This window comes from Schistocerca americana, chromosome X (genome assembly GCF_021461395.2).
Source record: "Schistocerca americana isolate TAMUIC-IGC-003095 chromosome X, iqSchAmer2.1, whole genome shotgun sequence".
Classification (NCBI taxonomy): domain Eukaryota; kingdom Metazoa; phylum Arthropoda; class Insecta; order Orthoptera; family Acrididae; genus Schistocerca; species Schistocerca americana.
The window spans coordinates 176,882,472-176,899,071 of NC_060130.1; the positions used below are offsets into that span (position 1 = coordinate 176,882,472).

At 43.8% G+C, this 16,600-nt stretch overlaps 1 protein-coding gene across 3 annotated transcripts in view; it reads left to right on the plus strand.

Annotated features, from left to right (window-relative positions):
• LOC124554716 (nuclear hormone receptor FTZ-F1 beta) overlaps positions 1-16,600 on the plus strand; it is a 408,700-nt gene that overhangs the window by 339,950 nt on the left and 52,150 nt on the right. For all 3 annotated transcript variants that reach the window (XM_047128362.1, XM_047128363.1, XM_047128364.1), the window contains 2 exons: positions 3,604-3,636; positions 4,253-4,387. In XM_047128362.1, the coding sequence (XP_046984318.1) occupies positions 3,604-3,636; positions 4,253-4,387 (168 nt within the window). The remainder of the gene's footprint in view (positions 1-3,603; positions 3,637-4,252; positions 4,388-16,600) is intronic.

Sequence of the window (16,600 nt, forward strand, 5' to 3'; positions counted from 1 at the left end):
CGAACCATATTCTTCAACCTCGGTACGGAAAGAGGACCTCTCTGTATTCCTTTAATTCGTCGATACTAGCGGAAAGCAGCAGCGCTGTTGCTGTTGTTTTGATAAACAACTTTTATGAGTGAAGCCCTGCTCTTGCCCAGACCTATGTTGAGTGTCCGCAACTGTAATGCAAACTAATGTTTGCGTCACAATCCAACTTCGTCGTACCAGTGCTGCCGCCTAATGGCAAGTCATGGCACTAACACTACTAACAACGCATATCCTTCAGCGCACAGCCTGAACATCATTCCTATGAAGTTTATACATCTACATCGACATATACATACTCCGCTAGCCACCAAGCGGTGTGTGGCGGAGGGCACAATTCGCGCCAAAGCCATATTTCCCCCCCCCCCCCCCCCCTCTGTTCCACTCGCGGATCGCGCGAGAGAAAAACGACTATCTGAATGCGTCAGTACGAGCTCTTATTTACCTTATCTTTGAATGGTGATCATTGCGTGATTTGAAAGTTGGTGGTAATAATACCAGTTCTACATCCTCGGTGTAGATCGGATTTCGGAATTTAGTGAGCAGCCCCTTCCGTTTACCGCGCCGTCTATCTGCAAGAGTGTCCCCACTTCAAGCTTTCTATGAGATTTGTAACACTCTCGCGATGGCTAAATGTACCAGTCACGAATCTTGCCGCTCTTCTTTGGACCTTCTCAATCTCCTGAATCAGACCCAACCCGTAAGGGTCCCATACAGACGAACAATACTCCAAGACTGGACGAAATAACGTATTGTAAGCTATTTCCTTTGTTGAAGAACTGCATCGCTTCAGGATTCTACCAATAAACCGCACTCTAGAGTTCGCCTTACCAGTCACTTGTGTAATCTGATCATTCCATTTGAGATCATTTCGAATAGTCGCACCCAGATACTTGACTGACGTTACCGCTTCCAAAGACTGGGCATTTATTTTGTACTAGTACATTAATGGGGATTTTCGCCTTGTTATACGCAGTAGGTTACACTTACTAATATTGAGAGATTGCCAGTCATTACACCACACATTTATGTTCTGCAAATCCTCATTGATTTGTTCACAACTTTCGTGTGATACCACATTCCTGTAGATTAAGCATCACCGGCAAACAGTTTAAGGCCGAAGTCAATACCATCAACCAGATCGTTAATGTAAATCGTGAAAAGCAGAGGACCTATTACGCTGCCCTGGGGCACACCTGAAGTTAAGCTTGTTTCTGTTGAAGTCACCCCGTTCAGGACGACGTACTGTTTCCTGTCTGTTAGAAATCATTCTATCCAACCGCATATGTCATCGGATAGACCGGAAGCGCGCACTTTTTGTACCAAGCGACAGCTTGGTACGTAAACCATACATAATTTACCGTCTACACTAAATGAAGCAGCGAAAGTATGATAATACCACCCTGTATCCACTAGACTGATTCCGCATTCGCTCTTGTTCGCTTGTATCTTTTCCTTACCGCGTCACGTGCCGTTACACTCAGGCAGCATTCAATTTCGCTGTGGACAATGGTCATAATATTTTGTCTCATCGGTTTATATACACACTTTAATTACAATTTGTTTCACATTTCCACTGTATTTAACGGCTGTATGTTGTTTGAGGTTAGCGTCTCACTGACCTAATCAGTTCCACTAGAGAGGGCGCAGAGGGTGTTACAGTCTTAACTGCTCATTAATAACGCACCGTCCTACACATTAACAGAGTTTTGGTTGCTACAAATCTGACAAACGATTGTGTATAAAAACAGTAAGTGGGAAGCGGCACGTGGAACTTCTCCCTAAAGGGCAGAGAAACATACAACTCGCCAGTTACAGTCAACAAATGACATTCGATTCTTTTACCACGACCAGATTCCAGATTCAGACTTCCGGCAAAAAAAAAAAAAAAAAAAAACTGTAATTGTGTGACTCGTTTAGTTTAAAGTTATCTGGCACTTTCACCGTGCACAAGGTGTTCCACAATTCCTATTAGAGGCTTTTAGGGGTTGCAGAGGGGATTTAGAGCCAGTGGCGGCTGTTTATCTGTGCTGATGTGCTACCGCCCGCTGTAAATATCGCGTTTAAATTACGTTACTTCTCTTTGAGTGCAAACCAGAAATCACGTTAAAGTAGACAATTTCTCTTGGAATGCGAGCCGGAAGTAGCATTAAAGATACGCCATTTCTCTTCGAGTGCGAGCCGGAAATTGGATTAAAGGTACGCCATTTGTCTTCGAATGCGTGCCTGTGTAGAAATAAAACGGACGCAAACAAGTTTTGTAGCGCTCTCTTCGCGATAACTAGGAACCAGTGTCGAGTGCTGAAATGGTCTGCCGCAATGTGATCAACTCAGAGAAGGGACGCAGCTGTCTGTTTTCGACTGTGCATGTTCTGATGTGACGTCATCGCTTCAGGCACCATGAGACCACCGCGTGTAATATATATATATATATATATATATATATATATATATATATATATATTGAAATTGCGTGTAAAGTATTGTGCAAGCGTAGGGGGTGCACTCAGCCCTTGTGAGGCAAACTGAGGAGCTACTTGGTTGAGAAGTTACACTACTGGCCATTAAAATTGCTACACCATGAAGATGACGTGCTACAGACGCGAAATTTAACCGACAGGAAAAAGATGATGCTGTGATATGCAAATGATTAGCTTTTCAGTGCATTCACACAAGGTTGGCGCCGGTGGCGATACCTACAACGTGCTGACATGAGAAAAGTTTCCAACCGATTTCTCATACACAAACAGCAGTTGACCGGCGTTGCCTGGTGAAACGTTGTTTTGATGCCTCGTGTAAGGAGGAGAAATGTGTACCATCACGTTTCCGACTTTCATAAAGGTCGGATTGTTGCCTATCGCGATTGCGGTTTATCGTATCGCGAGATTGCTGCTCGCGTTGGTCGAGATCCAATGACTGTTAGCAGAATATGGAATTGGTGGGTTCAGGATGGTAATACGAAACGCCGTGGTGGATCCCAACGGCCTCGTATCAGACATGATAAACCCTGAAATGGACTGCTGATATTTACTCATAATGACTGAAATGGTTCAAATGGCTCTGAGCACTATGGGACTTAACATCTGTGGTCATTAGTCCCCTAGAACTTAGAACTACTTAAACCTAACTAACCTAAGGACGTCACACACATCCATGCCCGAGGCAGGATTCGAACCTGCGACCGGAGCGGTCACGCGGTTCCAGACTGGAGCGCCTAGAGCGCACGGCCACACCGGCCGGCATATAATGACTGAAGAGAAATGTGTAAGATCGTAGACGCATGTATATGTGACCGATGCTGCAGCTAAAAACAATTATGTATTTGCCCTCAAGAAACCTTCCTTTAACTTTGTTGTGTAAATTCTTGACTTGAATATGGTCACTGGACGAAACTGGTTGTCCGTGAATAAACATGCATTACAGCAGCTCTTGGTGGTTTCATGAAGCCATAAAAATATTTTATGTAAAAGATGAGTAGCTTCAGACTTACTAGGATTTATGTATGTTAGTTAAAGTCACTAGGCGAAATTTACTACATAGTAAAATTAACACAACTTTTTCTTTTCTATTTTTCAGGAAGAAACAACAAGTATTATTCATCCTGCAATGGTAAGTGATACTTCAATACTGATAAAGTAAAGTAACTTTTTTGCCTCAGAATTTTTTTTTTTTTCGTAAAGAAAGGTTGGCTTCTTGTTCCTGGAATACGTATCATACGTTTCATAGACTCATTAACTTATTAATTTCTGTGGATAACGGTTAATAACAAGCAGAGATCTACCGACCATGCTAATCAGATTTTAGCGCAAGTTCCGTTTTCCCACCAGTTAAGTTTCATTTGTGACAGAATTTGATAACAACAGTAAAAACACTGTTTACAATGTAATTACTTCTTTTTGTTTCACATTTTAACACCAACTTCACTATTTTAAATGTCTTAAACTTCTCATCACCTAATATCTCTGACTGTCGCATGTTATTAACCTGCAACTGCGACTGTCAGTCGTCACCTAATTATATCCTACGAGGCCGAAATCGGTTTAGTGGGCAAATAAAAGTTATGTAGACTGTTTCTTTTATGTTAAAATACGTTTTGCGTCAAGGAAGTCCCACAAATAACAGATTTTTCATTTTTGCTATCAAGCACTCAGTATTATTTTCCGCATTTAAAATGTTACGGAGCTGCGGTGGGAGCGAAGGTGTGTGACCGTGTATGGTTCGGCAGGTAACGCGCAGGCGGAGGTGAGCAAAGCACCCAGCGAGCCTCTCAAGACGCCGAGCACCGCCAACGTCATGCCTTCGCAGGACGAAGACGACGCCTCGGGTTCCGACGGCGAAGTCAGCAAGATCGACTTCACAGGTAACTTGCTATTCTCTAATGTGGCTTTCTTCATTAGCGGATTCTTTTCTTTCACTGATACCAAGTCGGACTGTCGTGAGAAACTTATTCATTGCCAACATAGCAGAACTCGTAGCTCGGTACTTTAATGAGAAATGGAACGTGAAGGGAGGAAGAAATAAAAATTAGGCCTTAACGTCGCGTCTAAAACGAGGCCATTAGATATTGAGTAAAAGCTTCGATTGCGGAACGGAGGCGGTTGTGTGAATTCCACTCAAACCGCCTCGGAATTTGCCTTAGGCAAAAACTGTGGAAATTTTAAATCTAGACGGCCGGCTCGAAATTTAAACTGCCGTCCATTCTTGACACTTCTGTACCACAGCTGCTCTATAATATGAGCACCCTGAAGCACTGGTCTTACGCGAATTGCTACGGTCGCAGGTTCGAATCCTGCCTCGGGCATGGATGTGTGTGATGTCCTTAGGTTAGTTAGGTTTAAGTAGTTCCATTCTTGACACTTCTGTACCACAGCTGCTCTATAATATGAGCACCCTGAGGCACTGGTCTTACGCGAATTGCTACGGTCGCAGGTTCGAATCCTGCCTCGGGCATGGATGTGTGTGATGTCCTTAGGTTAGTTAGGTTTAAGTAGTTCCATTCTTGACACTTCTGTACCACAGCTGCTCTATAATATGAGCACCCTGAGGCACTGGTCTTACGCGAATTGCTACGGTCGCAGGTTCGAATCCTGCCTCGGGCATGGATGTGTGTGATGTCCTTAGGTTAGTTAGGTTTAAGTAGTTCTAAGTTCTAGGGGACTGATGACCACAGAAGTTAAGTCCCATAGTGCTCGGAGCCATTTGAACCATTTGAACCAATCTTACGCGAATGTAGTGTTATCCACATGCGGTAGGCGTCCACTGAGCAGCCAGAATCTTATGACCGCCCGCCTGATATAGTCCAGTGAAACTGTCAGAAAAAAAGCCTGTACCTTGCAAAAGGTGGGGTAGAAGATTTTATTTTTTTAACTCGTTCATGTTGTTGGAAAGGTTAGAAAACAAAGTTTTGCCAACAAAATTTCTCTTGGGAAAACTTTCTGCAGTCAAAAAACTTGGAAAATTTCGGACTTTTTCAGTTTTTTCAAAATATCTGTTTCATTTGCTCCTATCGCTTTGACGTCTAGTTTCTTTTTTAAAGAGCACAATATTCTCTACAAATTTGATTTTTCCCATTTTTTTCTACTCCCAGTATCTAAGGCGCTACAACGCGTCAAAAAATACCAATTTTTCAAATTTCGAGCAAAGTCTCAAATTACCTAATTTTTGAACACTGTTATTTCAGTTTCTGTTTGTGAGATATAAACATATTACTAAAAATGGTTCAAATGGCTCTGAGCACTATGGGACTCAACTGCTGTGGTCATAAGTCCCCTAGAACTTAGAACTACTTAAACCTAACCAACCTAAGGACATCACACACATCCATGCCCGAGGCAGGATTCGAACCTGCGACCGTAGCGGCCGTGCGGATCCAGACTGTAGCGCCTTTAAACATATTACTCATCACGTTATTAATTGGAATCTACCATTGCACATTGCTGCAGGGCCAGGGCAAACAGCATCATATTCAGTAACTACGAACACATTCGCGTCGGATTGCGTGAAGTTTATTTGTGTTACATGTAATACGATTGCATGCAGGTGACGTACATTTTCTACAGTTGATTGACGTTAATGATCAGTTATAAGTAAAAGTATGTAGGAATTGTTCTTTAGCGTACAAAAGGGTATTTATTCTTTGGCGGGCGGAAGGCAATTATCTCTAGTGATTGTTCGATTGCTCACAGCGCGCTGACAGCTATTAGCACACAACAATAAGGGTCCTACAGTTTGGAGTCGCTTCCATTCAGTATATGTTGTGGTACTGAAAATGAGTATGTCTGACATGAATTTGTGTTTCATTTGCGAAAAAACTGTGGTGAGTGGTGGATGCAATGTGAAAAAGAAAGGACTGAGCAGACTTATCGATTGTAGTGCTAAACGCAGGGAGTCTGCTCACACCCGTTTTTTGAAGACGCTCAGTGAAGTGATGGTGCATGAAGCATGCTACAAGAAGTACATTAATGAGAGAATGATACCAGCTAGCCCTCGACATCCTCAGGAACCGACAGGCGTGCTACGTCGGTCGCAGGAAAAAGGTCAGTTCAAGTTCAAAGAAAAATGCTTCTTATGTGCAAAAGGGAATTCTGATGACTTTTTAACCAAGCAGTTAAGACTGCCATATGCCAAACGAAATTATGATGGAGGGTACCTTATCCACAAAGTGACTTGGACTCGAAATGTTTGCTTCAAGTCAATAGCCCAAAGCTATGTTTCTTACCTGCAACGTCAATTTGGATCTCAACTTGCTATTGTGTTTGATGGGTATCCATGTGAGGGAGACAAATGTAGCACAAAGAGTGCTGAGAGGATTCGTAGGTCCAAAAAACATTCTTCGGTTGACGTTGTGGTTGAATCAGAGATGGTGCACCAAGTCCCTCAAGACAAGTTCTTGTACAACGAACGAAACAAGATGCGTTTGGTCACACTTCTTAAAAAGGAATTTCTGGAGTGTAGCGTTGAAGTGCACCAGGCACAAGAAGATGCTGACGTTATGATTGTAACATCTGTCATTTCAAGAACCAAAGATTTTGGAAGTGTTGTCATTGTAGGAGAAGATGTTGACCTGCTTGTGCTCAAGACCGGTTTGGGGCAAGGCATTGAAAACTTATTTTTCTTAAAGCCATGAAGAGGAAATGCAGAAGGCAAGTGGTTTTCTACTGCATCTTAGAAGTTTGACGGTGAATATATTCTGTTCACTCACGACTTTAGCGGATGTGATACAACATCGGCTTTTTTTGGTCAAGGAAAAATTAAGTGCTGCAATACTGTTGCGAAAAATTAACACCTAACCTCAGCGCTTTGCACGTTCAATAAACCACATGCTACCCGTGAAGAAATAATAACAGAAACAGAACAGGTTACTATCGCATTGTATAGTGGAGGTGTCAGCAGTTCCCACACACTAGACCATTTGTGGTACCAGCTATTCGCCAAGTCTGCCACAAAAAGCAAACTGAATCTTGCACGGTTGCCACCTACACTAGATGCTGCACCAACAAGTCCAAAGTTGGATGGGGAACTGGAAACCTCGTGAGAAATGGGGCTGGAATCACAGTGACCACGGTCCAATACCCGTTATAATGAGCCAAGATCCAGCACCTGAAGCACTTCTTCACATTGTTTCATGCTCATGCAAGCTGAACTGTGGCGGAGCGTGCTCCTGCAGAAAAGCGGGTTTGAAATGTTCTTCAATTTGCAAGAAATGTATTGGGGTCAACTGTGGAAACGTGCCAAAATTTTTATATGAAGACAGTGAAGAAGATGTTATGGAGGATGTTGAGGAAACCACTGACGAAATCAACGAACTTGCTGAGGCTGACTCGCTGTTTAAAGAAGACGTCAATTTGGGATCAACTCTAGGTACAGACCCTGAATCCGTAACTCATGTTATTTCTGGTGACACTGACGAACCTGGCCCATCAAAACGTTGGAGGTGATGCTCATATCTGTCTCAAGTGCGCTAATGTGCGATATTACAAGTATTACACACCCAGAACTGTCAACATTTTTTAGTAACAGACAATGCATTTTAATTGTAATAAAGCTACTTATTTTTAATGTCAACTGTGTGGCTTTTATACACAAGAATAATTACCTACCTAATTAGGTTGCCTATTGCAGCTAATAATAGTTCAGAATAGTTAAGTTTCCTGAGACAATTTGTGTGCGTGTGTATGTGTGTGTGTGTGTGTGTGTGTGTGTGTGTGTGTGTGTGTGTGTGTGTGTGTGTGTGTGTCTGTTAATGATGTATTTTTATATTTATAGTTTTACAAATACCAGGGCTGAGGTGGCCCAGAGTGAACTTCAGGTAGTGATGTAAGAATCACAATAGTTGGGTGCCCAGCAATCCTCATGTTGCATACAGACAAATTGAATACTTGAAAGTGAGGTGGTAAATTCCAACATATAACATGATGTATAATGTATTTATACTACAGAAACAGACACTGAAAAAATAGTGTTCAAAAATAAGGTATCTTGCCACTATGTTCAAAGTTTGAAATACTGGTATTTTTTGAGGCGCTGTAGCGCCTTAGATATTGGGAATAGAAAAAAATGGCAAAAATCAAATTTTTAGAGAATTTTGTGCTCTTTAAAAAAAGAAACTCGACGTTAAAGCGATAGTAACAAATGAAACTGAGATATTTTGAAAAAACGGAAAAAGGCTGAAATTTTCCAAGTTTTTTGACTGCAGAAAGTTTTCCCAAGCGAAATTTTGTTGGCAAAACTCGGTTTTCTAATATTTCCATCCATATGAACGAGTTGAAAAAATAAACTCTTCTACCCCACCTTTTGCAAGGTATTTCTGCAATTTGACTGCACTAATAGCCGGTATGTCCACCTTTGGCACGGATAACAGCGGCATGGAACCAATGAGGCCTTGGTACGTCGCTGGAGGGAGTTGGAAACACATTTGCACACACAGGTCACATACACTACTCGCCATTTAAATTGCTACACCACAAAGATGACGTGCTACAGACGCGAAATTTAACCGACAGCAAGAAGATGCTGTGATATGCAAGTGATTAGCTTTTCAGACCATTCACACAAGGTTGGCGCCGGTGACGACACCTACAACGTGCTGACATGAGGAAAGTTTCCAACCGATTTCTCATACACAAACACCAGTTGACCGGCGTTGGCCGGCCGTGGTGGCCAAGCGGTTAAAGGCGCTACAGTCTGGAACCGCGCGGCCGCTACGGTCGCAGGTTCGAATCCTGCCTCGGGCATGGATGTGTGTGATGTCCTTAGGTTAGTTAGGTTTAAGTAGTTCTAAGTTCTAGGGGACTGATGACCTTAGAAGTTAAGTCCCATAGTGCTCAGAGCCATTTTGACCGGCGGTGCCTGGTGGAACGTTGTTGTGTGCCTCGTGTAAGGAGGAGAAATGCGTACCATCACGTTTCCGACTTTGATAATGGTCGGATTGTAGCCTATCGCGATTGCGGTTTATCGTATCGCGATACTGCTGCTCGCGTTGGTCGACACATCCAATGACTGTTAGCAGAATATGGAATCGGTGGGTTCAGGAGGGTAATACGGAACGCCGAGCTGGATCCCAACGGCCTCGTATCACTAGCAGTCGAGATGACAGGCATCTTATCCGCAGGGTTGTAACGGATCGTGCAGCCACGTCTCGATCCCTGACTTAACACATGGGGACGTTTGCAAGACAACAACCGTCTACACGAACAGTTCGACGACGTATGCAGCAGGATGGACTATCACCTCGTCGACCGTGGCTGCGGTTACCCTTGACGCTGCATCACAGACAGGAGCGCCTGCGATGGTGTACTCGACGACGAACGTGGGTGCACGAATGGCAAAACGTCATTTTTTCGGATGAATCCAGGTTCTGTTTACAGCATCATGATGGTCGCATCCGTGTTTGTCGACATCGCGGTGAACGCACATTTGAAGCGTGTATTCGTCATCGCCATACTGGCGTATCACCCGGCGTGATGGTATGGGGTGCCAGTGGTTACACGTCTCGGTCACCTCTTGTTCGCAGTGACGGCACTTTGAACAGTGCACGTTACATCTCAGATGTGTTACGAACCGTGGTTCTACCCTTCATTCGACCCCTGCGAAACCCTACATCTGAGCACCATAATGCACGACCGCATTTTTCAGGTCCTGTACAGGCCTTTCTGGATACAGAAAATGTTCGACTGCTGCCCCGGCCAGCACATTCTCCAAATCTCTCACCAATTGAAAACGTCTGGTCAATGGTGGTGGCCGAGCAACTGTCTCGTCACAATACGCCAGTCACTACTCTTCGTGAACTGTGGTGTCGTTTTGAAGCTGCATGGGTAGCTGTACCTGTACACGCCATTCAAGCTGTGTTTGACGCAATGAACCTGGATTCATTCGAAAAAATGACGTTTTGCCATTCGTGCACTCAGGTTCGTCGATGAGTGCACTATCGCAGGCGCTCCTGTCTGTGATGCAGCGCCAAGGGTAACCGCAGCCACGGTCGACGAGCTGATAGTCCATGCTGCTGCAAACGTCGTCGAACTGTTCGTGTAGATGGTTGTTGTCTTGCAAACGTCGCCATCTTTAGACTCAGGGATCGAGACGTGGCTGCTCGATCCGTTACAGCCATGCGGATAAGATGCCTGTCATCTCGACTGCTAGTGATACGAGGCCGTTGGGATCCAGCACGGCGTTTCGTATTACCCTCCTGAACCCACCGATTCCATATTCTGCTAACAGTCATTGGATGTCGACCAACGCGAGCAGCAATGTCGCGATACGATAAACCGCAATCGCGATAGGCCACAATCCGACCTTTATCAAAGTCGGAAACGTGATGGTAAGCATTTCTCCTCTTTACACGAGGCATCACAACAACGTTTCACCAGGCAACGCCGGTCAACTGCTGTTTGTGTATGAGAAATCGGTTGGAAACTTTCCTCATGTCAGCACGTCGTAGGTGTCGCCTTGTGTGATAGCTCTGAAAAGCTAATCATTTGCATATGACAGCATCTTTTTCCTGTCGGTTAAATTTCGCGTCTGTAGCACGTCATCTTCGTGGTGTAGCAACTGTAATGGCCAGCAGTGTAAATTACCACCTCCAACTACGTGTTTTTGTAATTACTATCCAGTACGAGCTCAATTCTAGTATTTTTGTCATCCTGTAACCACCACGAGGAACCTCTTTCTGTAACGCAGTTCGTATAGAAACCACGCAGCATCTATCCGAGACATCGATACCATCCTTCACATTGTTTCGTACAAGAAGTATGGTTTGAGTATGGGACACTCTCAAACAAGCTGATGCAGCGAATTATCTATATCCTACAGTATCTCACAGTCTAGTCGTTTTCTGTTGGCCTTGTTCTTAATCTGTATGGACGATTTGCGGCCACAGATTGTGCAGACATTGCAGGTGACCAAGTGCACCCTATGCTACATACGTTACCCAACAAAGACGTCTACAAAAATGAGAGTACCTCAGATTCACTCCTCACACGCGTGGTTTGGCGGACAAGAAGATGAGTTCCACTTCTTACCCTCCTGCGCTTAGTCATCCAACTTCAGCTTTATCGGACATCTGTGATCGATTTTAGGGCAGGGGACGCCCGTACCGTAACTGGGGTGCTGCATGCAGTGGGCGCCGTTTTCGTGACGGCAGCATTTAGGTGACGGGCGAGAAACTGGCGAATGGTAAAATAAGTGGGAGAGAGAAGGAGAAGAAGAAGAAGGGCTGCAGGGCACTCAAATGGTTTCTTAAGCGCCACCTCTCCCTGGTACAAAGATGCTATGGAAGGTTTTTCAATACGTTACCAGTCACAAAATTTGTTGACAACTAAATTACGAGGGCCGTTCAGAAAGTAACCTCCGGTTGATTTAAAAAAATACACCAAGTTAAATAAAAATATTTTAATATATACATCTTACAACTACATCTTTGCACTATTTTTCTACATAGTCTCCATAGCGATTGAGGCACTTATCGTATCTCTTCACAAGCTTTGAAATTCCTTCTGCATAAAAATCACCCGCTTGTGCCTGGAGCCAGCCTGTGACCGCATCTTTGAGCTCTTCGTCGTCATCAAACCGCTGTGACCCGAGCCATTTCTTCAAATGCATGAAGAGGTGATAATCACTTGGCGCCAGGTCTGGGCTGTAAGGTGGATGGTTGATAACGTCCCACTTGAAGGACTCAAGAAGGGCCGTTGTTCTGCGAGCAGAGTGAGGACGGGCGTTATCGTGCAAAAAAACGATACCGGAAGTCAGCATACCACGGCGTTTGTTCTGTATAGCCCGTCGTAACTTTTTTATTGTTTCACAGTACACGTCTTGATTAATGGTCGTACCACGTTCCATGAATTCAACCAACAACACCCCTTTGGCATCCCAAAACACCGTTGCCATCAGTTTTCTGGCAGAAAAATCTTGCGAGGCTTTTCTTGGTTTGGTAGGCGAATTTGAATGTGCCCACATCTTTGATTGTTCTTTTGTCTCAGGGTTCACGTACTTAATCCAGGTTTCGTCACCGGTCACGATTCTGTTTAACAATGGTTCTCCTTCGTCCTCATAACGTGACAGAAAGTCTAATGCAGAGGCCATTCTTTGAGTTTTGTGGTGGTCGGTAAGAATTTTGGGCACCCATCGTGCACAGAACTTACGGTAACCCAATCTTGCTGTCACTATCTCGTACAAGAGAGTCTTAGAAATCTGTGGAAAACCAGTAGACATCTCCTACATTGAGAAACGTCGATTTTCACGAACTTTTGCATCAACTGTCTGAACGAGTTCGTCAGTCACCAATGATGGTCTACCACTCCTCTCTTCATCATGAACGTTTTCTCGTCCACTTTTAAATAAACGTACCCATTCACGGACAACTCCTTCACTCATAACTCTTGTTCCGTACACGGCACAAAGCTCACGATGAATAGCTGCTGCAGAATATCCTTTGGCTGTAAAAAACCTTATGACAGCACGCACTTCACATTTGGCGGGGTTTTCTATTGCAGCACACATTTCAAACTGCCACAAAAACCAAACTAGCGCAGGTACGACGTTCACTCGACCACGGCTTGATGCCGACTAACCTGTTGAGTGCGTGAACGCACAGATGGCGTCGCTACTCCCCCCACAACCCGCACTGTGACCAATCGGAGGTTACTTTCTGAACCGCCCTCGTATTTCTTTAGCGACATGTTTCGAAGTGATACCTCATAATCACGCTATATTGGCATTATAAAAACATTTAACACATGTTTATACAGATATTAAAACTTCTTCACATGACAGCTATGATTATCCTGTGGAGAGAGAGAAGGATAACTTTGTAAGAGGCGATGTCACTTCGTTTATTAGTCTTCTGTTCACATGGAAATTTTATAAAACAGTCACTCAGTTTGTTCCTGTGGCGTGGCAATTTTCGTGTGATGTGTCGAGGTAGTGGGAACAATCCACTAAATTACAGGCCCATATCGTTAACGTCGATATGCAGCAGGATTTTAGAACATATATTGTGTTCGAACATTATGAATTACCTCGAAGGAAACGGTCTATTGACACACAGTCAACATCGGTTTAGAAAACATCGTTTCTGTGAAACACAACTAGCTCTTTATTCACATGAAGTGCTGAGTGCTATTGACAAGAGATTTCAGATCGATTCCGTATTCCTAGATTTCCGGAATGCTCGTAGTGAAATTGCGTGCTTATGGAATATCGTCTCAGTTATGTGACTGGATTTGTGATTTCCAGTCAGAGAGGTCACAGTTCGTGGTAATGGATGGAAAGTCATCGAGTAAAACAGAAGTGATTTCAGGCATTCCCCAAGCTACTGTTATAGGCCCTTTGGTGTTCCTTATCTATATAAACGATTTGGGAGACAATTGAGCAGCCGTCTTCGGTTGTTTGCAGATGACGCTGTCGTTTATCGACTAATAAAGTCATCAGAAGATCAAAACAAACTGCAAAAGACTTAGAAAATAAATATGTGAATGGTGCGAAAAGTGGCAGTTGACCCTAAATAACGAAAAGTGTGAGGTCATCCACATGAGTGCTAAAAGGAACTCGTTAAACTGCGGTTACACGATAAATCAGTCAAATCTAAAAGCCGTAAATTCAACTAAATACCTAGATATTACAATTCCGAACAACTTAAATTGGAAAGAACAGATAGAAAATGTTGTGGGGAAGGCTAACCAAAGACTGCGATTTATTGGCAGGACACTTAGAAAATGTAACAGACCTATTAAGCAGACTGACTACCCTACGCTTGTCCGTCCTCTTTTAGAATACTGCTGCGCGGTGTGGGATCCTTACCAGATAGGACTGACGGACTACATCGAAAAAGTTCAAAGGAAGGCAGCACGTTTTGTATTATCGCGAAATATGGGAGAGAGTGTCACAGAAATGATACAGGATTTGGGCTGGAAGTCATTAAAAGAAAGGCGTTTTTCGTTGCGACGGAATCTTATCACGAAATTCCAATCACTAACTTTCTCCTCCGAATGCGAAAATATTTTGTTGACACCGACCTACATCGGCAGGAAAGATCACCACGAGAAAATAAGGGAAATCAGAGCTCGTACGGAACGATATAGGTGTTCATTCTTTCCGCGTGCAATAAAAGATTAGAATAATAGAGACTTGTGAAGATGGTTCGATGAACCATCTGCCAGCCACATAAATGTGATTTGCAGAGTATCTATGTAGATGTAGATCGCCATTTCCGTAGCTCTTTTGGACTTCCTCACCATTGTACACCGACTTCACAACGGTGCCCTCAAGGCAAGCTACACAAAACAAATCAAGAGTGCATAACACACGGTGATTCAAATGGTTCTGAGCACTATGGGACTTAACATCTGTGGTCATCAGTCCCCTAGAACTTAGAACTACTTAAACCCAACTAACCTAAGGACATCACACACATCCATGCCCGAGGCAGGATTCGAACCTGTGACCGTAGCAGTCGCGCGGTTCCGGACTGAGCGCCTAGAACCGCATGGCCACCGCGGCCGGCAACACACGGTGGCGATCAAAACAAGGCTAGTATAGATTTGACTATAGTCAAATCGAAACTTGCCATGTTTTTACCGCAGTCAAATCGATGTGCCATGTCACCGAGCTACAGCTGTTTGCGACTGGTCTGAAGAACATTCTGGACGATTCGAGGGAATGATTTGCCCACCAAGATCTGTTGACATGAATCCTATCAAACGTTTGTAGGACGTTATCGAGAGATCAATTCGTATACAGAATCCTGCACCGGCAACCATTTTGCAATTATGGACGGCTATAGAGGCAGCATGGCTCAATATTTCTGCAGGTGACTTCCAACGACTTGTTGAGTCCATGCCACGTCGGGCTGCTGCAATCCGGCGGGCAGTAGGACGACCGACACGATGCTGGGAGGTATCTCATCATTTTTCACAGCTCAGTGTGTTGTGTAACTTAATTTTTGAAGTCCCTTCGAACAGTAATAACTGCAATAATTATTTTAGGTGACGCCGCCTCGAAAACTGCACCAGCAGAAATTCCAATCGCGGCGCATGGAATTAAAGTTGCTAGTGTGAGGTTGGGAAGGGAGTGAGACAGGGTTGTAGCCTATCCCCGATGTTATTCAATCTGTATATTGAGCAAGCAGTAAAGGAAACAAAAGAAAAATTCAGAGTAGGTATCAAAATCCATGGAGAAGAAATAAAAACTTTGAGGTTCGCCGATGACATTGTAATTCTGTCAGAGACAGCAAAGGACCTGGAAGAGCAGCAAAACGGAATGGGCAGTGTCTTGAAAGGAGGATATAAGATGAACAACAACAAAAGCAAAACGAGGATAATGGAATGCAGTCGAATTAAATTGGGTGATGGTGACGGAATTAGATTAGGAAATGAGACGCTTAACGTAGTAAATGAGTTTTGCTATTTGGGGAGCAAAATAACTGATGATGGTCGAAGTAGAGAGGATATAAAATGTAGACTGGCAATGGCAAGGAAAGCGTTTCTGAAGAAGAGAAACTTGTTAACATCGAGTATTGATTTAAGTTGGTTCAAATGGCTCTGAGCACTATGCGACTCAACTTCTGAGGTCATCAGTCGCCTAGAACTTAGAACTAATTAAACCTAACTAACCTAAGGACATCACACACATCCATGCCCGAGGCAGGATTCGAACCTGCGACCGTAGCGGTCACGCGGTTCCAGACTGAAGCGCCTTTAACTGCACGGCCACACCGGCCGGCTATTGATTTAAGTGTTAGGAAGTCGTTTCTGAAAGTATTTGTATGGAGTGTAGCCATGTGTGGAAGTGAAACGCGGGCGATAAATAGTTTAGACAAGAAGAGAATAGAAGCTTTCGAAATCTAGTGCTACAGGAGAATGCTGAAGATTAGATGGATAGATCATGTACCTAATGAGGAGGTATTGAATAGAATTGGGGAGAAGAGAAATTTGGGGCACAACTTGACTAGAAGGAGGGATCGCTTTGTAGGACATGTTCTGATGCATCAAGGGATCACCAATTTAGTATTGGAGGGCAGCGTGGAGGGTAAAAATCGTGGAGGGAGACCAAGAGATGAATACTCTAAACAGATTCAGAAGGA